The sequence below is a fragment of the Lissotriton helveticus genome, chromosome 11 (assembly GCF_964261635.1).
Source record: "Lissotriton helveticus chromosome 11, aLisHel1.1, whole genome shotgun sequence".
Taxonomy (NCBI): domain Eukaryota; kingdom Metazoa; phylum Chordata; class Amphibia; order Caudata; family Salamandridae; genus Lissotriton; species Lissotriton helveticus.
Genome location: NC_136072.1, coordinates 911246416 through 911272459, shown reverse-complemented (window position 1 = coordinate 911272459; position 26044 = coordinate 911246416). Strand labels below are relative to the sequence as shown.

The 26044-nt window shown below is 45.7% G+C and overlaps 1 protein-coding gene across 1 annotated transcript in view; it reads right to left on the bottom strand.

Moving 5' to 3' along the window:
- RASAL1 (RAS protein activator like 1) overlaps nt 1–26044 on the bottom strand; it is a 780163-nt gene that overhangs the window by 519525 nt on the left and 234594 nt on the right. Inside the window, exons 3-4 of the mRNA XM_078667168.1 lie at nt 8841–8954; nt 1221–1282 (exon numbers count right to left, since the gene is read on the bottom strand). Of these exons, the coding sequence (XP_078523294.1) occupies nt 1221–1282; nt 8841–8954 (176 nt within the window). The remainder of the gene's footprint in view (nt 1–1220; nt 1283–8840; nt 8955–26044) is intronic.

Genomic DNA, 26044 nt, shown 5'->3' with positions numbered 1-26044 from the left:
ATCCAGGCACTGTTTTTTGCCATTGGAACGTATACACCAATAGCGGGGCAGGCGATGCTAGGTGAAGACGTCCTGTGGACCATATCTGTGTTCCTTTCATCGTTGGAGTATTATTGCAATAAATCTATTTGAAGTTGGCAACTTGAGTGCACTTAGCACTGGGAAATACATTAGATCAGGCTTAGCATTTGTTGGGGACAGATGGGAAAAATGTGTGGAACAGAGGTTCGCGGATATGCCTGTGCCTTGCCTTGAACAGTACTCCCCCACTGTATTGCATACTTTGTATCGCATGTACAAATACTGCATTTACTACATCGATTTATCTACTATCTCACACGGTAGGTATAGTGTGATTAAATGTGAAGTTAAGATGTATAGGTAATGTAGTTGCAGTGGTACTTATCTATGTAAGTCAATGTATAGTACCATACGTCCCCTGGGCCACAAAGGATAGTTGCTCTCAGTCGGTAGACATCTAGTGCCAAGAATTAAGATTTTGTGGAAGGAAAAGCTTTTAGTTTGTTTTTAAAAGTAGGGTGGTTGCCCGTAATATCCAGACAGTCATGGAGAGGCTGTATCTTGCCAGCTCAGGAAAGCATCTGTCATCACTGGTGACCTATTTGAATGTGGAGGGAGCAGCTGTGTGGATCACAAAACGCTGCAGGGGACAATTGTGCCTTCTATAGTACCCTGAGGTGGCGGACAGAGTGCACTTTTTACAGAGGACCATAGATACTGTTTGGGCTTTGCCTTGATATTAATTGTAAACAATTTGTGGGGTGGAGAGAGTGGGGGAGGATGTGGAGAAGGCGATGAACGAATAGTTTGTCTAACATAGGTGACATGGCCCGGTAACCAGCGGGACAGCGTTTCTTTGTGCTCCGCTTGTCTTCAGTCAATCAGTCATTGTGGTGTTAGTACTGAGCTGCTGGGGGTTCGATCTTTATACCTCAGACATGCTCTTTCTTCAGATGACCTTGGTGTTTTTTTAGTTTGTTGCTGCTGGAAAGGCTGGATCCTTTATACTCTGGTCTTATGCAATGTCTCATTACCTTTCAAAGTATTTTCAAGACTCTATCAAAGTAGAGTTTACAACACCCTTAACATAGACTGTCCCCGACACTGAGAAGAACATTAGGGGGTATTCCGTAGCTATCTAATATTTTTGGTAAAGATTGGTCTCTGTATTTTTTATTATTGTGCTTTGATGTACTTACCTCGAGGATGAGACGCAATGTATTCTTTGCTGAGTGATATCTTCCCAATAACGTCATCGTGCCTGGAGCGAGAGAAAGTGGAAGAAATTAGCACTGAAGACCGAGCACAGACAGCTGCTGAATAATGCAGTGTGAGCAACCATGAAGCAATCGTCCCATCATGTAACGCTGCTGGTGCCGCAAACCACCCGACAGCACAACATCCCTGGTTTCATTCAATGCAGTCAGCATTGACCCACAAACGAAAGTCAAACACCTCTCTTCACAACATGCCATCCTCCACTGTCACATCAACCAATCTGTCATAAAATTACATTGTAAGTGGCCAACCGGCTACAGCTTTTGGAACTGAAAACCAGGTTTGTGTCCCGGCCTCAGCGCAAAGTCCTGTGATTCTGATGTTTCAATTCTCTATTGAGTTTTCAATTGCTGAGTGGTGCATTTAAATAGAATACACAGCCAAATCGCCGTGCAGGGTGAGTAAACCAACAAGGTTAAATGCAAGCCCATAATCCGTCAGTAGCCTAGGCCTCCATGGACGACCCACAAAAAATGAGGAGAAAAACCAAAAACAGCTGAGTATAAATCTCCAAGAACAGATACAGGATGTAAAAACATAGGCAACACATATTACTGGCGCGGCGCATCAAGGAGGGGCACGACTGTCGCTGGAGGACACCTTCGGAACAGTTGTGTTCTTTTGGACTCCAACCCCCATGCGCCAGGTCAAGTGATCTGTCTCAATAAACTCGTTGTGTCACCGTGTTGGCGGAACTTCCTCCACATAGCCTCTTACCGGTGGGCAAGAGTGACCTTCACCCCTGTTAAAAATCTAATTAAGGTAAGGGGAACACTATATTAGACTGGGACAGTAAGACGTCCCGAAGAAGACCCAGGTGACCCAGGAATCGAGGGTGATAAGGGGTCGAAACATGTTGACTACAGCAGTAAAGGAGGGGCACTAGGGGGTCCTAATATCCTTCCCTAGTACCACCATCCAGTCTTTTTTAATCCTGACCTTTGGAACCTACTAATAAAATTTATATCTGGTATCCAGGAGCCAGTTTTAATCATTCTCTACTGCAATTTTTTGTTTTTCACTGTACTCAGTCTTGACCTGTTGGTTTTTGTTTGTGAACACTGTTGTCACTCTCAGTTGTGTGTTACACGTTGTCCTTGTGTATAGACAAAACATTTTTTGTTCCCCCTCCCAATGCTCCGCCCAGAGTGTGGCTACACCCAGGCGTTGTAGCAGACCCGATGATGAAGCACGTCACACACATTGTGTGTGAGTGAGGGCAGTTTTTCATCACTCATGAGTGTGCCAGTGTTTGCACACTCGTGATCTTTGTCTGTCACAATCTTTATTGCATTTTTTGTTATTCCCCACCCCTCTTTTGTGTTTACTATAGTTATTTAGGGGGTTCGGGGTGGTTGAATTAGATATAGACCCTCTCCCCTCTTGTGTGTGAGAACACATATTACTTAACAACTTAAAGGGGGGGCAAAAAAGAACACAACAATCAAGAGAGGAAAGGGAGACAGAAAATACTCTCCCACAGTGGGTGCAAGGAGGGGAGGGGAACACCCACACGTGAGAAAATAAAAAAAGAAGATTCAGGGAAAATCTCTTGACCTCCAGTTAGTAATGTAATCTGCTGCTGCAATGCTCATGAGTCAAGTTCACACTATATAAATCTGCAAATCAAACCAAAAATATATATAGTTCTTCATGCACACGCACTGCGGCCAAGCAAACTCTCGCTCTGAAAGTTTGTCTCCAGCAAGTAATCTACATTCTAACGAGGCTCAGACAGATGACCAAAGCAAAACATTCTTTCCAGAGAGGCCCTGTGCTCACAGAAAGACCTCAAACTATGACAGCGCTGTGACTGGAGAGAGGAGGTCTGGCTAACCAACCATTCAACCCCTTAGGACATTCCTTGACCAGGGAGAAGTGCTTCTACCTCATGTGAAATACCACACCCCAAAAAACAACCAGCTCCCTTCAGCATTCTGCATTTGCTACAGTCTCACTGGAGAGTTCATCCTAAATGGCTGTGTCCTGCCACCCTCCATCTCTTCCCTGATCTGCCTCTCTACATTTTATTTCAACCCTCTCTTACTTCGCTCCCTCTCTCATCCTCTTGCTGCTTGTTTCCTTCTTTGAATATTTTTTCTAGAGTTTAGCATTGTTTTTTTATTTCTAAATCAAAAGCAGCTTATCAAAAAAGAAAACATAAACCAGCCCTAAGACATCTTAAAATGCTAGTTTGCTACAGCAACTCTGACATTTTTCATTTTTCCGTGCTTGATTCATTTGGGTTTCCATTGGGCTGTGGCCGGCCAATCCCAACATGGTCTCAATTCTGGACTCGTGTCACAGAAGCATAGGCACTGCTGATCAAAGGTACGCCTACTACCGTTTTCCTAAAGAGATTAGGCTTGACTAATTAGCAGTGTGAAGACTGTCTATCAGGTGTTACATCAGCTTTCTAATTTCGGCTACAATGTTGACTACTTACCTAGGGGTATTAAAAAGATGCCTAATGGGTCTACCTTTGGAGCCAGGCCATGTGCCAGCACTGGAAGAAATGGCGGACCCATGTATGCCTGAAACTAATGCTGTGTTGGCACTGACCATAAAAGGAGTTGTTTTTCTCCCTGGCCATCCAGCCCCTTGGCTGGGACCCCCCTCTGAAAAACTAAGGACTCCTTTGTCTACTACATGCCCATCTGGGACTGAGTGGCTGACTAGTTTCTGGTACACATACCTTCCCACCTCAAGACCCTCTACTTTTTGTACTCAAGGCAAGTGAGAATGGAAGATGTGCTTGGCTGTGAGCGGCAAATATGTTTGAAACAGTACATTTAGAGCTGAGGATTGAGAATTGTTTGAACCACAGTCACAAAAAGGGTTGCGACCAATATTCTTTGCATATCCCTGCAGTATCACAAGGATATCTGTAAATAGGCCAAAGTGAAGCCAGCCGTGATTTCTGAAATCAGAAGTAACATTTAGTGACCCCAGCACTTTTTTACTCTGGGACGTATCTCAGGGCACTTGCTCAATCAAAAAATTGATCATCTCAGAAGCAGGAGAGCTTCTACTATAGTGAAATGATGTTGCAGATCTTTTGCATAATGTACAGCATATCCCTGAGTAGCTGGACCCTAAAAGGAGTGAGCCCTGTCGATCCAAGGCAGGGACAAAGTCAGAGAAAAGGAGATACACCTAGTAAATTTCATCCAAGGCCGTACTCTGTTGTAGTGCCCACGTGCCATCTGATGTTTCCTAATACTTTGCAAAGTACCGCGGTCCCTACACTCGATCCCATGGATTGAGGGAAATGAGCCACAAGTGGTTGGTTCTGTTCATTGTGGTGGTGTCCACGGCTCCTTTGTGTTGTGGCATTTGGCTTCACTAAAGCTACAACATGACATGGGGCTCCCAAGAAGTTGTCTCTTATCGTGACTACAAAACACCCTTTTCAAAATGCTGTCAGATGTTTTTTCTCCTGCATAGAGCATCCCCTCATACTACAAACAAGAAAAGGGCATTCACATTCACTATTTCCTTCGAAAAGTGTAAGAGGGATGTGAAAAATCCTGACCAACAGAGCCAAGAAACAGAGCAGCACCACTTGACCTTTTATAAACATCTTTCACCTAACCATAAGTCTCCCCATCGGATAACATTGAGAGGAACCTTCATGACCAAGGAGCGAGAATGATCTATCCATCGTTCTAAATCTGCCATACCATAATACTGAAAGGGAACTTTAGGCCCAAGGACAAGTAATTGGCACTCCATTATGTTGAACCTGCCTTTTGATAATATTGAAAGGAGAATTTAGGACCACCAGGATCTCAACTCAACTCTGGAATCACAATTGCAGACTTTGTCATCCCCCTGATACTCGACTTCAGCACCTTAATCCTTTCAAGCAACCTCTCAACTACCACCTGGATGACCCTCACTGACCTCAACACTCCCAACTTTCCGAGGACTTTACAAACCCCAAACTCACCCAGTGTGTGGAAGGCCCCACCTATGCCGCCAGACACCTACTGGACCCCCTCTTCACCAACTTCAGCGAAATCACAGTGGACAAGCTCACATCCATCACCTGGTCTGAACCACGTGCTCATCCATTTCAACCTACCCATCCCTCACCACTGCAGAAATGATATCGCCAAACCCTTATAACAGTTTTGGAGCAAGAACAAGAATTCTGGGACCCAGAGTTCCTACACCACTGACCACAACACCTCAACAACAACCTCCTCAGATTCATCTCCAACTTGAACGTCTGGATCACCTCCTGCGCAAAACATTCAAGACCAACAAGGTGAATACAAGCTAGTTGGTACACAGGAAAGTACAAACTCACCAAGCGCCACTGTAATCAGCTAGAATGCAGTTGAAGACAAAGCCAGGATGACACCAACAAGAGCAACTACATATCAGCCTTCAGGTGATACCACCAACATATCAGTGATACCAAACTCTCCATCCTCACCAAGTGCATCAAAAGCAGTGCCAAGCAAATCTTCGTCATCATGAAAGATTTCACTGGGCTAGCAGCAAACTCCATCAGTGACACTCCCTCACAAGACATCTTCCCCAGCTGTCCCTTTTCTTCAGCAACAAGATCTCCAGCAACTATGACAACTTTGAGCCCAAATGGACACCTCCACCCATGCAGTTGACCTAACTGTCACTACCAACATCCAGTGGGCTACCCTGACCACCTGGCCCACCATCAACATTCTCAAGATGGCAGTGACCATACACACCATACACTCTGGAGCACCATCTGACCCCTGAACCCATCAAATATTCAACACATCCAGAATCCTGAATGCCTAGAAACATTCCACAGTTCTCCCTCTCCTAAATAAACCCTACGCGAACCCCAAAACAACAGCTAAATACCAGCCCATTTCGCTTTTACCCTCCCCGGTGAAAGTCGATGAAAAGAGAATGAACAAACATCTAGTTGCCCACCTCTACGACAGCAACCTCCTCAACATCATCCCAAGCTGGCCTCAGACCCAACCACAGCACTGAAACCAACCTCATCACCACCATGGATGACAATATCAGCTCCCATCCCATTCTCATTCAACGCAGATATGATGCTGGCATTCAGGCCCAGTGCTCCGCTGGATCTGCTCTTTCCTCACAGACCACACCCAGTCTGTCAGTCTTATCCCTTTCACCTCAGCAGCTCCAAAACTCATCCGCAGAGTTCCACAAGGATTCACCCTCGGTCCCACACTGTACAATGCCTACACTGCATGTTTTGCCACCATCATTCTCACTCACTGTATCAACATTATATCCTACACAGACAACACCCAGCTCTTTCTCCTCCATTCTGGAAACATCGAACACCCAGAGCAACTTCTCCGCCTGCGAGTCCAAAGTCATCAGATGGATGAAAAGCAACTGCTCAAGCTCAAAACAGACCAGACAGAAGAATTCATCTTCGGTGAAGACACCTTGCTATGGAACTCCACCTGCTGACTCGCTGATCTCCGTCCCTCACCCAAACCAACCACCCATGCAAAGAACCTCAGAATAACAGTCGACAACCAGCTCATTTGACAGGCCAAGTGAATGCAGCCTCTGCCTCCTGTTTCCACACACTCAAGCCCCTAAAACATATTTTCAAGTGGCTTCCCTCCAACACCCGTAGAACTTGCACACATCCCCCACATATGCAGAAAAAGATACAGTGGCCAGGTCTTCTCCTACCTCTTCCAAAGCATGGACAATCTATCCCTGCACATGTGATGTGTGTTGTTACAGCACGCTAATCACCCGTTAGGGTATCCAGCTGTAGTGTGAGGCCAGCCCTGAGAACTTACTTGAAGAGCCAGGTCTTCAGCTTTTTGCGAAAGTCATGAAGAGAGAAGGAGGCTCTGATGTGTTATCGGAGGTTATTCCAGGCTTTAGGGGCCAGATACATGAAGGCGCTGCGCCCGCTCTGCTTTTGTATATGCGTGGGGTTGCGTGCTAGTGAGAGACCAGCAGAGCAGAGCTGTCTGGAAGGATGGTAGAAGTAAATCCACATGTTCTGGGAGGCAGGGCCGGTTTTGCGGTGAGCTTTGAAAGGGTTAGTGAGGAGTTTAAAGTGTGAGATTCTGTGTATCAGGAGGGTATGGTGTTCTGTGGGCTTGCCATGGGAGGATGAGGACTAATCTGGCTACTGCATTTTGTATGGACCACAGTCTTCTTTTGAGCTGGTTGGTAACCCTTGCATACATGGTGTTTCCATAATCTTGTCTCTTGGTGATGAGAGCTTACGTGATAAAATTACTGGTAGCCACTCCTCAGTTCTTGAATTTCACAAGAAACAGCTTTTCACCCAGCCTTGCCCTGACTCATCCATCACTGCTCCTGCTTTTCCGTTCCAGGATTCCTTCCCAAGTCATTTGTGTGCTTTACAAATATCCAGCTGTGGCCCAGGCAGGTAAGAGCGGTGAGGCGGTGGGGCCATGTTGGGGGGGATTTTGACAGACGACGTGGAGGGAAAATTAAATATTTATTTAATTTTCCCTCATCATCGTCCATCGAAATCCCCTCCCCACCCGGCCCCACCACTTCACCGCTCTTACCTGCACGGGCAGCGGCTGTAAATATCCATAACTTAACAAACAGCTATCCACTGAGCTAAACCTGTCATAGAACTATGCTGAAAAGAGACTTTGGGGCTAATCACAAGTGATTAACTATCCATGATGCTGAAACTCTCCTGGAGTAATGTTGAGAGGAGTATTAAAGTCCAAGGACAGATTAACACTGAGAGGAAACCTTAATACCAATGACAGATAATTAACTATCCGTGAAGCTGAACCCTCTATAGAGTAATGTTGGGATGAACATTTAGGAACAAGATTGGATAATCCAGAGAGGTGAGTAAACGTCTTTATTCTACGATCCTCCAGCACCAACTGACGTGACATCAACGTTCTAAGGGAAGCTTTGTGCCAATGTTCTACAGATGGATGGTTCCAAGGGGAAGGAAAGCGGAGGGGAGAGGGAGAGGGAGAGAAAGGGTAAGAGGGCTGAAGTGCATGTAACTACAACAAGGCTAATATGGAAATAGATTAGAACACACCTCCCTTACAAGGGAAAATCAAACGAGAAGATAATAAATACAGTAAGTAAACTGAGCATGGGGTAATGAATGTCCTAAATATACAGTCACATCTCTTAGTCAGCTTGCCACCCGGGTGGATGACGATCTCTGACATCCTTGAGTGATCCAGTATTTGGAAAGAACTCATCAGGTCCCTCAGATTGATTGAACTCCGGTGTGTACACCCTCACCTCGCTGCAGTCTCTATTCTTCTACACATGAGTATTCGACCAAGGCAACTAGAGGTGAGCAAGGAAGCTAAGGAGTTCTTTGCCTACATTCTTACATTTATAATGTCCAGTATCCAATCCAGAAGAAAGTGCAGCAGGACCACCTTTCCATACCAGCCACTTCTCCCTATGTACTACCTGTATCTGGGGCACCGTCTGACATGCAAAGCATTTGTGAGACAACAAGTATTGACAGTGAGGAGATGTCAGACCCAGCCAAGCTCGCAGTATCACCTTACCCTATTGTGTCTTCATCCATGATGTAGAATGCCAGGTTGTGAAAGCCCATGGGAAGGTGCAGTGTGTACTCTTCGCCCCAAAATGGATTTAGATCCCGCCATATTGTTGCCGTCCTGAAAAGAAAGAGAAATAGTGATTTAGATCCCAGGACTACAGCTTTCTCTTTAAAGCACTGCAAAGTTTATTACGTCATATCATCGTTGGCCTGTAGCCAAAGGATAAATCAGGACCCTCCTCACCAACATCAAGTCACGCTATTCAGATTCACTGACACGAGCTCTCGCTCACACACACATGGCCTCAAAACAACAGAAATACGAGAACAATCTGTGCTCGAAAAATAAGCGAAAGTGCCTCATTAGCAAGTCATGGCTACTGTTAAGAGATGGCACCTTCTCAACTTTTTGAGCAATTAACCAGCCAGGGTAATTGTATTGCATGATAGACCAGAAGTCACCTTCTAGCTGCCAAGACGTCACAGCTGTTCCAAATCAGGGATACTGAAAAAACGCCAATTACCTCGGATCACACAGGGGACTGGGGCTCTTAACTTCAGAAAGTGCACAGAAAATGCCTCCTTCAGAACTTAAGGACACCAATCACAAAATAATCGTGCTATATATAAAAAAAAAACTACTTTGACAATCTTGAGGGCATAAATTACCTTAGGAACTACTTCAAAGTCTGGGGGTTGAGCATAACTTAGAAGTAAGTGACGGTGCCTACCTAATCGAAGTCTGCATGAGCTCTTAGAGAACATGGGGTATGAATATATATCGAAGATTTGAAAGTGTGTCACCACTGGTGATGGAAGCAGAGAACGAGAGAAGCTGTGAGCAGTGGCAGCACAGGCGTTGGTATGTCATGCTGTGAGTATGGCCTGACTCCTTTCTTATGCTGCAATCAAGGGTTTTGAATCAGCAAACCATGCAGAAGCTGAATCGTTGTGTCCGGTGGTCCTCAACTTCAATGTCTAACTCTATATTTATCCACTGATTAAGAATATAGTACAGCAGACACCAGCTACCAGTGAGCACGTTCCATAGTATTTTGAATAGGATTCCTAGGGGGACGGTGAGGGTTCAGTAAATGAAACTACTAAACTTTGTAGTGAACAGTGAGAAAGGACTATACAAGGATCCCAATGGAGCAGTAACATAGGCTTATTAAGAAATGCTATTGTAAAGTCGATGGTTATTAGGGAAGCTAGACCTGATTGCAACTACTACTATGTCCCTGTGCTAGTATGATAGCTCCCCACAGGAAATAAACATTCTTGAGGATTGTACGTTTACAGAAAAGGCATAGCATGATTTCATATGGCAGAAACAGGGTCAGTTCCATGGACAGAAGGAACATGGTCAGTCTGGTACCCGAGGAGAGGAGAGTTGGGCATCTTGTGAAGGTGCTGGTGTGGCCACTGCACGTTTGTGGGTCGGAAAACTGTATTAAAATGTATGCATCTGCACTGCAGCATCAGTTTCCAAGGCACTCTACCCCAGGGAGCTCTACAGTAAAACTCCTTCTAAATCCAACTCCGTACAATGAATTCAAGTTAGCTGTGTTTCTCACCCACCGCAAACCAGTCTGGGGACGAAGAAGTGTAGAAAAGACATAAAGCAAGTCACTGCCTTCTCACTATATTTGGCTGCTTAATTTGCTAATCGCAACAGGCATTAAGTATGAGTGGATGTTTATCAGTTAAATAAATCTTGAAATATAGCATTTTACAACTCCATTTATTCTTAAAAACATAAAATAAATATGGATTAATGCCAATAAAATGGCCCAAAAATAAAAATGGATAAATACAGATGGAAATTTTAAGAAAATGAATACCATGAAACCGGGGCTCTAAAATTCGTGATTCAGAAATGGCCAATGCTGAGTTAATTGCTTGGGAAAAAGCTTGCACTTTGTCCAATGGTAACCTGCATTCCCCGGCTACTGTGTCAATCTCAATACCCAGGAAGGAAATGCATGTGTCGGGGGCCTACAGTTTTGCCAGGAGCCAACGGTACTTTAAATTCTTCAAACATGGCGACCAGTTGACCTAACGCCTGAGCACACTCATCTGAAGTTGCCAGGCCCATGACCATAAAATCATCCAAGTATTGCACCACATTCCTGCAGCCTGTCCTGCGGGTAAACACCCACTGCAGCATCGAGCTAAATGTCTCAAAATATCTGCAAGATACCGCGCAACCTATTGGCATGCACATATCATAGTAAAACTGGTGATTCAGCTGGAAACCTAGCAAATGATAATCCTCCGGGTGCACAGGCAAGAGCCGAAAAGCAGACTCACTGTCTGTTTTTGCCATAAAGGCGTTTGGCCCTAGGTCGCGCAGCTTTTGGAGTGCCATATCAAAGGAGGAGTAAGTCACAGAACACAAGGACGGGTCTATTGGCTGTCGCCCATTGGGCTGACCCGGTGGTCCAATGGGTCCAATTGGGTGACCCAATGGTCGCCCAATGGGCTGACCCGGCCGCAAAGAGTAGGGAAGGGGCGTGGCGAGGAGTGGGAGGCCGGGCCCTAAAGGCGCGCTCTTCGAGCCTCGCGCTTTCCAGAGTTTTTGTCAGAGGAGGTCACCGTTTTCCCGTCTTGGCGGAGCTTTTTGGCACACTGTGTGATTCTGGCCAGGCATTGGCATAGAAAGGGTGTCATGGCCCAAATTCAATCAAAATGTACCACTACCTCTAATGTGGTAGTAAAATACAGCCATAATTGGGGTCCAGTGGGCTCCTCAGATCCATGGGCCCTGTGCCACTGCACCTGCAGCACTACTGGCACGTCTCCCGTTCCTGTCGGGTACCACGCGCGACACCCCTCCACCTTTCCACCTCTGATGAAACGCAGTTTACTGAATGTGATTTTAAATGGTATTTAATGTGTGAAAGACAGACACCTGATTGAATACTGTGCAGAGGAAGCACTAAACCTTTATGGCCGTCGTTTTCATCACTGCAATAACTGTTTGCTTTTCCTGGGGCGAATATTGCTTTTGCTGAGTCAATTGTTTTTTCTTAATTGTGTCCCTTCTCTTTATCCAACTCGAACCCGACCGTCCCGAGCGAGTAGCAGGTCGCCGCCTTTTCCGGGGAAGCTGCGGGCGTCTCCCTGCCCCCATTCCCCAAACCAGGGTGCGCCTCGACCCTCTCATGGCAGATAGGGGACCGATTCATCTGGTGGTTCATGGGGATTTACAGAAACACCTGATCCAATAGGCATCAGCATCCATAATAGCACCCTAGGCACTCGGGTTAAGTGGCCCCACATTCCACAGCTGTTAGAACTCTGCGCACGCGCGGGCCCTCCCTGGACACCCCGGGCGGGGCGCGCGTCATTACAGGCTCCACCTGCCTATCAAGGCATGCGATGGCCCGATAGGCCAAAGTGACACTGTTTTGTCTTCCCACTGTTTAGACTATGGGTTATATAGGCACAGTGGCTGCTGGTGAATCCAAGTAAATGCGCCCTTGGTATGCAAGTTTGCACAAGTGAAGCTGCCCTTGTTGCACAAGAACAGACCTCTTTTGCCACTTGTTTCCAGCTCACCGTCTGCTTCCGTTTCTGCTCCATTCAGACACACGAGGTTGTACTTGGCATGCAGTGATGGACCTTGGACCTTGGCACGGGAGAGCTGAGGCCCACTCTCAACTCCCCCCTCCCCCCCACTTAGCCAGACTATGTCATCCTGGGAATTTCGGTTCTCCTGCCTTTGCTCCGCTGCTTAAAAAGCGTTGCCAACTCCATTAGGTCGCATCTTTGTGACGTATGGCTTTGCCAATGTTTCTTTTAGCACACAGCACAGCATACGCAATGTTTAAGGTTTAAAAAATACCTTTGATACAGAATAATATAAGAGACTATAGGGCTAGTGTTGTGATTGGATAGTGTTAGGGCTAGGGTTCCCATTGGCTGACAGGGTCACCTGATTACTAGGGCTATAAAAGGCCAGGCTTAGGGCGTCTCAGCCCAGGCGTCGAGGCTAAGGGCGGAGAGGACAAGGGCAGTTGCCTGTTTGAGCCTGTTAAGGGCAGAGAGGACAAGGGCAGTTGCCTGTTTGAGCCTGTTAAGAGCAGGGAGGAAATGGGCAGTTGCCTGTTTGAGCCTGTTCGAGACTGACCAGGGCCAGAGCCAGAAATGCTGCCTAATATACAAACCTCCTTTATTGTATCTATATACTTTTAATGTACTTATGGATCTATATATTTATCACTTTCTTCTAATTTAGCATTTCCAATGCACTGCCCTATTTCTCAGCCTATACTTCGCTCAATATATCCTCTGCACCCACTCTCCCATCTATCCCAAACCCCATACCACTGCTATGATCCCCAAAATAACCCTTTCTAGACTCTCTCCTACTCTACCCCTCCTTGCATCATCTTACACCTCTTTTACTATACTGATCCCCCAAAACAAATCTTTCTAAACTTTTCCCTCTTTTCTACTCCTCCACAACCCTTCTCAATCCAAATAACTAACAAATCCACCACTAAAATTACATTTATGTTTCACCATACTAATTCAACACTAATCTTGATGGGTTCCAGAGTAGCGTGCTACTTGCGCTTCAAAACCCCATCAGGGGTAGCAAGCGCTATATAAATATAAACCTCTTTCTCTTCACTATCCCGCCACATACCCTTCTCTACCCAAATAACTGATTAACATATCCACTACTCAAATTTACCTCAAATTTTACTGAACTAATTTTCAACACTAATCCTTTATGAGTTCCGGAGTGGCGTGCTACTTGCCAGAAAAGCGCTTCAACATCCATCAGGGTTAACAAGTGCTATATGAATGCAAACCTTTCTTCCCCTTTTTATCCCTCCGCTATCCTTCTCACTCCAAATAACTGACTAATATCCAATACCGAAATTACTTTCATATTTCACCATATTAATTCACCACTAATCCATTATGGGCTTCCTGAATAGCATGTTTCAACACCCCATCAGGGGTAACAAGTGCTATATAAATATAAACCTTTTTTTTTTCCTCCTCTATCCTTCTGCTATCATTCCAAATCCAAATAACTGACTAACCTATCCACCACTTAAAATGTACTTGCATGTTTCACTATACTAATTCAACACTAATCCTCTATGGGTCCCGGAGCAGTGTGCAACCTGCCGAAAAAATGCTTTGCCGCCTCGTCAGGGGTAGTAAGCGCTATATAAATGCAATTACAATACAATTACAATACAATACAATACAGTGATTGTGTCTTTAACATGGACCCTGTAAAGCACTCCACTGCCTTTTGGCTAAGTTTGCAATATATAAACACCAAAACACATATATAGATATTGTATAGTCTCAGCCAGGAAGCTGGAATATCCCCACAAGACTATTAGTTTCTACTCAGGAATTTTCAAGTGATGGGGGGGAGGGTCATAAACCAAGGGATCCCCAAGCGAAGCAAATGTCTCTCTTTCCTTGTCCTCGGCGACAGGCTCATTACAAGTGGACTAAAAATCGGTCGGTTACTCCTCTCCTGCAGGTACCAATACCTAGGGTACCAGTAACTCCAGAGGGCAGGGGTACTGCCCGAATATGAGTGAGAACCTATTGAAATGAAGAATTACATGGGGAATCGTTAATCCAGCATCCAATTCCCAAGTAATTCCTTATTTCTCTCAGTTTTTCTCCTGGGAATTATACCATTTGGAGTACGTGAAATTTCCAGGAGAAAACTGGGTGCAGGATAATCTGTGTAGATTGTGTTTCAGACAGGACACAAGTCCTAGAAAAAGAAGTGGGGGGACGCTGACGTCACAACCGGAAGTGACATCACGAAAGGAGGCCAAAGAGTGAATGCGTGGCTCCATTTGCTCCAGTTATTGAGCTCCTGGTAAAATAAGTGGGGGGACTTTGTCCACCCACGTGGTACCCCGACTCGAGCCCTGGTTTCAGATGGTGCCGGTAACAACAATTGCATGTGTTTGGGAACTAACATCAAAAGAAAATCCACTGCACAATTGCCTGCATGTGTGCAGATGCACCTTGAAACATCCATTTGCATGTGGATGCCAAAAAGCATTGGCAAAGCGAACGATGAAAACAAGACCTATCTACTTTGCCAATGCTTGTTTATACCTTGGTGAACATTCTGTTGCTTAAAAGGACACCTGAAGAAACATGGAACTGTTATAAACTGAAAGGTGAACGAGTTCTTTACAATTATGGCTTCAGGGAAAGAACAGAAATACTTGCGTAAACCGACAGCAAGGACACAGCCTCACACACACAATAATGTAGGGAACATGGTATACATGAGAATAAAGATGGGGTCAGATTTATACAGCTGTTGTAGCCAAGGCCTTCAGCGAGGCGAGAACATAAGTACTTTCGAGTTTAAAAAAAAAGAGTACTCTGGGTTTAGAAATAAATTATTCATCTTGTATTGGAAGATCTGATACAAGGAGCGTGCTCTATATAGAAACATCCAGGGCCAGTTCTAGGATTTTTGGGGCCCCAGGTAAAGGGGAATGTGCGAGACTCCATAATGGGCTGAAGGTGTGAGAATAGCGTGGGGGCAGAGAGTTAAAACTGTGCAGACTGTAAAGTGCTGACAATGGGCATCCCGCAGTGTATCTCAATGGGTAGGCAGGCAGGAGGCCTAATTGCAGGATAAAATGCATCTCCTTGCAACTGGCACAAGATGAAGTGTCCCCCTCCCCTAGGCCTTCCCCACCTTCGACGTTTAAGAAAGAGTGATTCTGTCGGGTTGAACAAGCATAAGTTGGGGTTACATTTAATGTAATCAGAAGGAAATCTCTCAAACACACAATTCTTTAAAGTAAGTATTCTTAAAGAATAAGACCTGAGATGAATGAGGTTAGGTTGCAGTATTTATCAGAATTACTTCATTCAATGATAAGTATTACACGTATTTCAGTAATAGACTGTCAAGGTCAATAATGTACAAGACTAAAAGGTGCCTATGGGTGACAGTTGTGCAAGGTGATCAAGTGGTGAGCATTATATACAGTGTAAACATATTTCTATATACAGGTTATTTTACAAAAGGTCAGAGGTTGATTACAATCCAGTAGTTTCTGATTGTTCAATACCGAAACCTGGTGAAGCTGGACCTATATAGAGCGTCGAAGTTTCGACCCTGTGGTGCCCCAATCGGTGGTCACAGCGGGTCTTCCTCAGGACAAAGTGGAATGTGGGGGAGGATTGTATGTTGACAGTCATCACGTAGGCCGGATAAGTCGAAGCCTGGACCTGAAGGCGCAATGGCCAACATTCTTCACTCGTAGGTAAATCTGGAAAAGTCAGAGAACAGAAGGAAGGAACCGGGTCTCATCCGTCTGGTGCACAAATGCGGAATGCTTTTGCAGTGAAGAATTTTGGCCATTGCGCCTTCAGGTCCAGGCTTCGACTTATCCTGAGCCCGCAACAATATGGTTGTCAGACCCAGAACTTTCAGTGGCACACACATGAAATTGCAATACTGTTAAAGTGTCTTATATAACTAGATAATGTAGGTGTTTGTTTTTCTCTGACAGCAGCACAGATGGGAGGAGAGCAGTCACAAGGAATGTATGACAGTCCTGGGAACACACACCTTCCATCATTAATTCTAAAATTCAGAGTGCAATTTTGTGTTTGAGAGCAGTTGCGGATGTCCATGGCTACACCAACTTACATGGATTTTTGGACCTTAGTTGGTAATGCAACTGTTTTATGTCTTTGTGATGAACAAAAAAGAGCTTTCAGAGTACTACTTAAAATGGCCTAGGCTCCAGTCACATGTTGGTTCCGCTGAGTCCAGGATCTGATTGGGAAGTATTTGTGTGCTTCCACTAACAGCACTACTTTTATTGCACTTTTTTGTTTGTGGTAAAGCTTATACTTGATACAGCAGAACTGAGCTGGTCATGGTGGCAAGCATGACTTAAGACTTATCTGTTTAATAGCAAATGTTATGATAAAGGCAGATGGGGTTTACATATTTATTGTGAAAAGCATTATATAAAGTCAATAGGTATTTAAATGTGGATTTTTAGTACTCTACAATAAAGTCTACAGAAAGGAATTTTCTTACACGGATCTATCTCACAGATTACCTACCGTAGTAGGCAATGGTTTTGGTGCTGGTTATCCCATGTGACAAGCTGTGCCAACAGAATCTTTGTATTGTGAGAATCCTTGTTAGACCCTTTTAGGACAGGTAGTATTTTGCTTAGTCACTTTTAATTTTGTTTACCTTTCTAATTTTATAACTGTCTGTCTGATGGTTGCCTTGTGGCAAAGTTTACTCTAAAAACTGTAAGCCTGGTGACAAGCTATAGGCGTGAACGGTTTACTCGGAAATGTTATTTCTGATACGATAGGGATGGTCTGCTTATTATGAGATATTATGACAAAGGCAGTTGGTCTAGTTTGTAAATTGTGTACAGCCTTTGTTTTCTTTTTTTACTTTTTATTATTTGAAACAAAAAGGAACAAAACATCAAACAAACAAGCAAGGCAGTACAATTGAATACAGACATCAGATATGTGCTCAAGGAGGAAGGGAGACACATGTTAACAGGAGAAGAAAATTCTTTGAACAAAGATGAGGGGGGGGAGGCACAGGCAGAGTTACATAGGAACAGTACTGCATATCACAGCTGGAAGGGAGGTAGGTCAGGGTGACTGCGGAGGACTCTGGGAGGCGGTGAGCGGGGGTGTACAAATATCTCCACGGTATGCGTTCCAAGGAGTCCAAATCTTTCCCCATTTTCGGGGTCTGCCTCTTGCAATATACACTGTTTTCTCTCGAAACATGCATCAGTCCAGATTCTCTTTCCAGGCAGACACTGTAGGCGGCCTCGGGGATCCCCACAACTGGGCAATATCTCTCTTCGCAACCATATTGGCCAAGGCCACCCTCCGAAGCTGTGACATGTCAAAATCATTCGGACCCCATACATTCAATAAGCATTGCCGGGCTTCCGGTAACATAACAACACCTGTGACTTCATCCATAATCTCATGTATACGTTTCCAGAATCGCACCACCTCAGGGCATTCCCAAATAATGTGAAGGTATGCGTCAAGGAGACCACACCCACGTCGACACATGCCATCGGTAGAAAAACCCATATGAATTAAACGGGGGCCAGTGACATAGATTCTGTGGAGGATCTTGAGTTGGACCAGACGGAGGCGGGCCGGAATCGCCACCTCCTTGGGAGAGGAGATCGCGGACTGCCAATCCTCATCATCCAGTTCAATACCATCAGCAACCCAGGCCTCACGAAGGCGATCAAGCAGACCCGATCTATCATTGATCATTTTTTTGTAGAACAGTGAGATAGTGCTATCCGGCACATAACCGTCTAGTATACGATCTTCGAAGGGGGGGAGGAATCCGGAACAGCACTACCCACTGGCAACACAGAATTCAGTGCATGACGCACCTGGATGTAACGAAATCTCTCCCTGTCACTCAGTGTATACTCTGTTTTGCAGTTCAGAGAAGGCCTTAACCTTTCCTTTAACCCAGAGATCACGCACTTTACTTATACCGATCACGTCCCACTTATCAAATCCCTTCATCCTCCAGAGGCTAACCAACTTCGCGGAGGCATAGAGCAGCGTGGCACCCGTTAGTTTATCACTCCAGCCCATAGCCGCCTTTGCGCTATGCCATACTCGCACCGTTATAGTGGTAGGTCCCGTGAGCTGTGAACGGGAGGGTCCCGAATAAAGTGCCCTATAGAAATCACCCCCCGGGAGCAGCCATTTGTCCATTTCAAATGCTGGGTTCAACGCCGGGCCATACATCCCGTGGTTGATAGCCGCAAGGTGGGAAGCCCAATAATACCTACGGATGTCCGGGAGCGCTATACCGCCATCATACCAGGGGAGTGTCAATTTCGGAAGAGCTATACGCGAACGTCCGTCCCATATTAGTTGCCTCTGTAACGATTCTATTTCCCGAAAATACGTCAACGGGATGACATCAGGACTATTCTGGAGGGCATATAGGAACCGAGGTAGGGACATCATCTTAAAAAGGGCCGCACGCCCTAGTGGAGACAACGGTAATTTACGCCAGCGCGCTACATCGGAGCGTAGCCGCTAAAGTGGGGGGAGTAAATTACGTTCGTAGCGAACCGCCGGATCCATAGAGATAAACACACCCAGGTATTTAAAGCCAGATTGTGACAGCTGGATGGGACAGCCCCGTGGTAAACGAGGGACATCACCCGCGAGTACATAGATATAGGATTTTGACCAATTAATGATGAGGCCCGAGTTCTTCCCGAAGGAGGTAAGTACATCAAACAACACATTAAGCGATTTTTGGGGAGAGGTAAGATACAATAAAATATCATCCGCGTATAGGGAAACGCGATCCTCAAATTCCGGCGTCCAGCGTATACCCTTCAGCGAGGGCTCCCACCACAGCCAAGCAGCAAGAGGCTCCAACGCCAGAGCAAAAAGGAGCGGGGATAACGGACAGCCCTGTTGCGTGCCCCTACCTAGAGTAAAAGGCACGGAGACGCGGTCATTAACCACCACCTGGGCTAGTGGTGTTTCATACAGGAGTTTGACCCAACCGATAAAACCGGCTCCGAAACCAAACTTGGCGAGTTCCACCCAGAGATAAGACCACTCGATTGTATCAAAGGCCATCGTGGCGTCCAATGACGCCAAGATGGCCGGTTCACGCAGCGTCGGGGCCCTCGCGAGAACACCATGCAGACGTTGTAAATTTAGTGCTGTGTTACGGTGCGGGATAAAACCGGATTGATCCGGATTAATCAAGTCGCCGATAACCGTAATCAAACGATTAGCAAGCAACTTGGCGAGGATCTTGGGCTCTGCATTTAAGAGCGAAATGGGTCTATAAGACGAGCAACGATCCCGTGGTTTACCCTCCTTATGGATCACCACAATGGTCGCAAGACGCTGATCTCTAGGGAGGGAGCCATTGTGTCCCGCAGCCAAAAACATAGCACGCAGATAGGGAGCTAAAGTATCAGGGCATAACTTATACAGTTCCACAGGAAGGCCATTGGGACCCAGAGGTTTGCCAGAGCGAAGGGAGCGCAGCGCGAGAGCCACTTCATCCACCGAGGGCGTGGCATCCAGACAATCACGGTCCAAGTCGGACAAACACGGGAGCGCTATGTCCCGAAGCAACAAGTGCGAATCCCCTTCAGGCCTGTCAGACACCGAAGTATATACCTCTCGAAAATACTCAGCAAAGCATTCTACAATGTCAACTGGATCAGTTACACTCACACCATCACACGTTACAAGCACCGGGACCACTCGATTCGCTCTCTCCTTTCTGTCCAGCCAGGCAATCAATTTCCCTGCTTTATCACCCACGTCATAGAGCCGTCCCTGCTGTTCCCTACTCATCATCTTTGCCGCATCAGTAACCAAAGTTTTATATTCCAGTTGTTTAAGGTGGAGGACATGTAAGGCTTCTCGAGATACCCCCCGCTCCAATGCAGTCTCCAGGTCTGCGATTTCAGTTTCGAGCTGAACAACTACCTAGTTCTTACATTTCTTAGCACACCCCACCAAAGACAATGCCTGTCCCCTGATCACAGTCTTAAAAGCTTCCCACAACGAGACAGGTGATGATACAGAACCAACATTTTCAGCGAAATACAAATCAAATGATTTAATCAATTCAGTGCGCGTCTTGGGGTTGAGAAGATACCATGGGTTAATTGGAGCCACCCTGCCCTCGGCCCCGATGCGAAGATTAAAATGAAACCAAATAGGGGAATGGTCTGATATGCCCCGGGCCAGGTGTCTAACCTCTCCAATCGAGGGGGACAGTGCCGCCGGTATCAGGATGTAATCTAGTCGAGAAAGACTGCCATGAGCTCCCGAGTCAAAAGTAAACTGTGTTTGCTCTGGGTGCATTAGTCTCCAACAGTCTACCAGGCCCAGGGTTTCCAGGAAGTCGCCTAACCAGGATTGTGCAGAAGGAATATCTCGGGGGGGGATAGCGATCAATCCTGCCAGAAATGACGGAGTTAAAATCACCACCCAGTATCAGAACACCCTCGGGGAGACCCAGAACCATCCGCCCCAGATCCGTATATGTCGTGGATTGCAAGCCCGGGGGGACATAAACTGACACCAACGAGATTGGCTTTCCCTCCCACCGCCCGACTAGTGCAACATACCGATCCCTGGCATCGAGGATCACATCATCAACTTCGAGGGGGAGGGAAACCTTAAGCAAAATACCCACTCCTCTAGAACTAGACATAAATCCCGAGTGGGCAGCCAGACGATAACCCCTCCTATTAAGAGCATGACAAGTGTTCCCTATCAAATGCGTCTCTTGTAACAGTACAACATCAGGCGAGAAGCGCCGCAACAGCTGCATAACCACCCCTCTCTTTATGCGATCACCCAACCCATTCACATTCCAGCATAATACCTTCAACCCTCTACCCCCCATCTAAATCCAAATGGAGCTCCCATCGCAAAATGAGCACCACACAAACGTCAATGATAATGAAAGTACCTTGCCTTGAAAAAGAAAAAACAAACAATCCCTGAACTTGTCCCTCCCTCCCCCCAAGATTCCCAGCACAACTTCCCCCCACCCTGCACCCCTGCACCGACTCAGAAGCCACCCCAATTTGCAGTGTGCCTGTCGCCCTAGCAAAGACAAACATGAACTAATCTACACAAAGAAAATCCCAGACGAGGAAAGGGTCCCGCCATCCCCGCTACCTCCGAGGATACGAATGGAATGATCAAAGAAAGTCCGTGAAACTCCGGCTGATCACACTGAAAATGGTTCCGGACACAGTCACCATAGTCATTCTTGGTCCATCAGTCCCCCTTCCGCACCACCAGCATGTTCTTGGCCAGCGCGGCGTGTCGGCAAAGTGTCCAACCAATCACTCACTTCCTCAGGCCTGACAAAGAAAAATGTTCGATTGTCATACTCAACACGTAGTCGGGCCGGGAATAACATAGCATATTGTAGTTCCATGTCCCTTAGTCGCCTTTTCACACCTTGAAATCCCATACGTTTTTTCTGGACCGACTGAGAGAAGTCTGGATAAAAATTCACAGCAGCGTTTTCGAACTGCATAGGGCCGCTTGTCCGTGCCACCTGCAAAATGGCGTCGCAATCTCTAAAATTGAATATCTGTGCAATAATCGGACGGGGGGGGAAACCAGGCTTTGCTTGTCCCCCTGGCACTCTGTGCGCGCGTTCGATGGCAAAAAATTTGCTTAGGCCCTTAGGAGCCAGATGGTTTAGAATGAGGTCCTCCACTCGAAGATCAATGGCGAGTGGACTAGATTCTTCCGGGACCCCAATAATACGCACGTTATTGCGCCGCGCACAGACTTCAAAATCCTCCAGGCGACAAGCAAAAAAGTCATTGGCAGATCTTAAGTTGCGCACTTCCAATTGCAAATCGGATACGTCTGTGGTGAGGCTGGATGTCTTCAGGTCCAATGATTTCACTTTCTCATTCGTCTTGGCTAAGTCAGTGCGAATGAGGTTGACATCGATAGCGACCGTGTCCAACTTCAAAGCCAGGGCTTCATATTGTTGGCCGATGGAGGACTGTATCCCAGCAATGGCGCCCATCACGTCTTGTAGTGTCAAGTCCGCCAACACGGCAGGATCATCGACAACCTCCTCCCGGGTCTTAGGTACGCCACCGGGGGATCCTTTAGAAAGCGTATAGCGATCCATGACGTTAGTCTGGGTAGAACCTCCCCGGATGGTGGTGTTAACCTTCCGTTTCTCACCCTCAGGCTTGCCCGTCATGTCGATTCGGCTGCCCCGGAGGGAGGCTTGGGATCTGGTCCAATTGGCTCCGTAAAAGTCACACACGGGAACACAGGAGACCAAGTTGAGCCAAGTGGAGACAACAGCCAAACAGTTGTCTGCTCGAAACTCAATGAGATGGCATCAGTCCGATCAACAGACACACCGCATATACGAGGCAGTGCGCCGGAGAAACGAAACTGAAAGTGAAGTGAGGCCGAGGGTCGACCTCCTCGAGCCGTTGTTGTTGAATTACGACCCGGGCACTGCCACCACTCAAGTCCCAGAATGGTCCACGGAGAAGGCCGCAAAGTTCAAGACGGCAAAGCTCGGGGACCCTGCGTCCGATTTCGATCGAAAAACCTGCTAGTACATCAGCCGGGTTATGTCTTCAATGATCTTCCATCAGATCAGGATATTGGACAGGATAAATGCAGGAGGCAGCGAGGGTCCTCGGGAGCCCTGTGCTCACGCAGCCATCATGGATGCGCGCGAAGCTCATCCCCCGTGTACAGCCTTTGTTAAAGACAGTAAGTCTTTAACAGTGTGTTGTTATCACACTGTTTTAGAGGCTACATATGTTATTACTAAGGCTCCCTGTTTTCTGTTTTTACTGTATTTTACAGATAAATACAGACAGAAAACATTTATTTTCTTGTCTGTATTTATTTTTAAACGTGGATAAAAATCAGAAATAGGGTTGCTTTTTGAGTAATTCTGAATACTGTCTGCCATGACTGCCAGGCCAATAGCTGTGTGGAATGATAGGTAAGGGGGCTAAAAGAAATGAATTTTAGTAAAGAGGCTTTAACAGCAGTAGATATGCACAAGGTTGATACTGAAATTTGCATATTTTCTTAAGGGTGCATTCATTTATCTACTCCAGGTGTTTACAACACTGAAACCTAGTAAGCATTCGAGCATGAGTGCATATTTACCAGCTAAATAAATGTGGAAATATACTAATTTCAGCTTCATTTTACCACAAAACCCAAAATAAATGCGCATAAGTACAGATAAACTTAGCAAAACATAAATATGGATAAATACAAACGGAAATGTCAAAAAAATAAATACCATAAAACCGGGAGCCCTATTAATTACATGTAATCTCACAGATTACCATAGAAGGAAAGGATTAAGATGTTGTCCACCCACTCTGACAAACCCTGGGGGTTTTCAGTGTGATGATTCTTTTTGGGTCTTATTAGGCCCTGTTCAGAGGGGTTGATTATTGTTTTGCAAATTGTATTTCTCTTTTTGTAATTTGTAATTTTATACCTGTATGCATAATGGTGCAAATTTCTGGGTAGTTGAGAATGCTGGTGTTGGCTAACATGTAAAACCAGTAGTAAATGGTAAAGGCTTCCTCTGTTTATTGGGAACACTTATGCCTGAATCTTAAGGTATGTTCTTTTTATAATGAAAATGTAGGCCACATCAAGAGGAGCTTACTTACTTTTTGTGAGAAGCATGGATTAAAGATAATAGTCTTTTAAGGATGGATTGTTATTACACTGTGTTAAAACCTGTGGGAAGGTATTTTGTTACATGGAATTTCACAGGTTACCTTATTGGCAAGGGTTTTGAGGTTGTTGATCCACCCAAATAAACTGGGAGGATAGAAGATAGGCACTAAAACACTACTTGTTAAACTCTCTTAGGAGGGATAGGGTCTGAATTAGAGACTGGCGAACGGATTGAGTACTGTTAATATGATGGAGTACTTTACACACCCCATGGTGAGGGTATTCCACCTGCCAAATTTAGAGATGTATGCTGACCCAGTGGACACCTCTTGCATTTCCAGGAACCGCTGTCACCACAATTCCAGTAGATTCATTAAAAGTTTGACGGACAGCTCTGTCAACATGACAGTGCCAAATGGCAAACTGTCAACTTTCTTTATTTTCAAGAACAAAATCCCAAAGCACAATTTGCTTTTGAAAATAAAAAACAAAAAGCAATGATTCCCTCGCAGTGGAAGTTATCTCCCATGGCTCAGCGGTAATTTTCCAGTGTTTACTGCCACTTACTGCCAGGCTCTACCTGGCGGTGACAGACAGCGAACACTGGCCATGTGTTTACCCACTTTAAATAGGGCGGACGGACACATAGCAAATGTCCAATGACCCTTTTTCCACCAGGCCACTGAAGGTGTATCTAAAGCCGTGGAGACAGAGTAGTCTCTGACGCCTACATACTGAAGTCCTGCCGTACTCTAAATCAGGCAGGTGGAACTTTGCTTTTGTAGAAACGGTATTGCATTGCAGTTGCGACGGAATACCCTTTCCGCCAAACCCTAAATCTCGCCAATAATATTGTGTTTTGCCATTCCAACTGTAGCTTTGTATTTATGTGTACCTTTATGACTGCATGCCGGATGGTTTCCTTGGGGAAAGCTCACGCTCAGTACAGAAGGCTCAAGTTGGTGGGAGGAATTCCACTGGCAATCGATGGGGTAGCATTCCAACCCATCCTTCTTCTGTCCACCATGCCATCTCAGTTTGGACCTCCCAAATGCAAATCAGTCTTGACCCTGCTCCAATAAGAACAGTACAGCCCAATGTGCCAGGCCAGGTGCTCTCTGAACCAGAACAAAGACAAGCCAAGACTGGTTTTGTCCTACGTGAGGCTCTTCAGTCACATGTAGCTAGGTTCCAGTGGCAAAGCGAGCACAGTACCATGTCTGGGCATAAAGGATGCCACTTAGGGCATTACATCACACACACAGAAGGTTATGGAAGGCATGCTTAGAATAAGTCCATCCACTGGCAATCACCTATGGTGGCATTCCAACCCATCATTCTTTTACACACATTCCACCTCACTTTGGTGGCAACCATATGCAAATCAGTGTTGACCCTGCTCCAACAGCAACAATCCAGCCCATACTGTCAGGCACGGTGCTTCTCAGCACCCACGTCTGGGTATACACTTGGCACCTTAGAGCATTGCATCAAACACACAAAAGGTTATGGGAGAATGCTTACAATAACTCTAAACACTGGCAACCACTTGGCGTAGCATTCCAACTCATTGTTCTTTTGCCCACCATGCAAATTCAGTTTGGACCCAGACAAGTGTAAATCGATCTTGCATCGTGAGAATTCCAGTTAAGCCCTTGTGAGATTACATTTTGCCTTGATAACTCTACTTTTGTATACATTCACAATTTTATGATTGTGGTCCTGGTGGTAGCCTTGTGAAAAAGCTTATGCTCGGCACAGTAGGCCTGAGTTGGTTATGTTGACAAGCAAAGGATAACAGCAATAGACATAATTGGTGTTAGTGTGGAGGGAAATTGTATGCTACATGCCCTGTTTGTTATGAACAGTTATTACAAAGGTCATAGTTTTGGCTTCTTCATTGTGAAAAGCATATGGTAAATATACCTCTTGCAGTGGATTGTTATC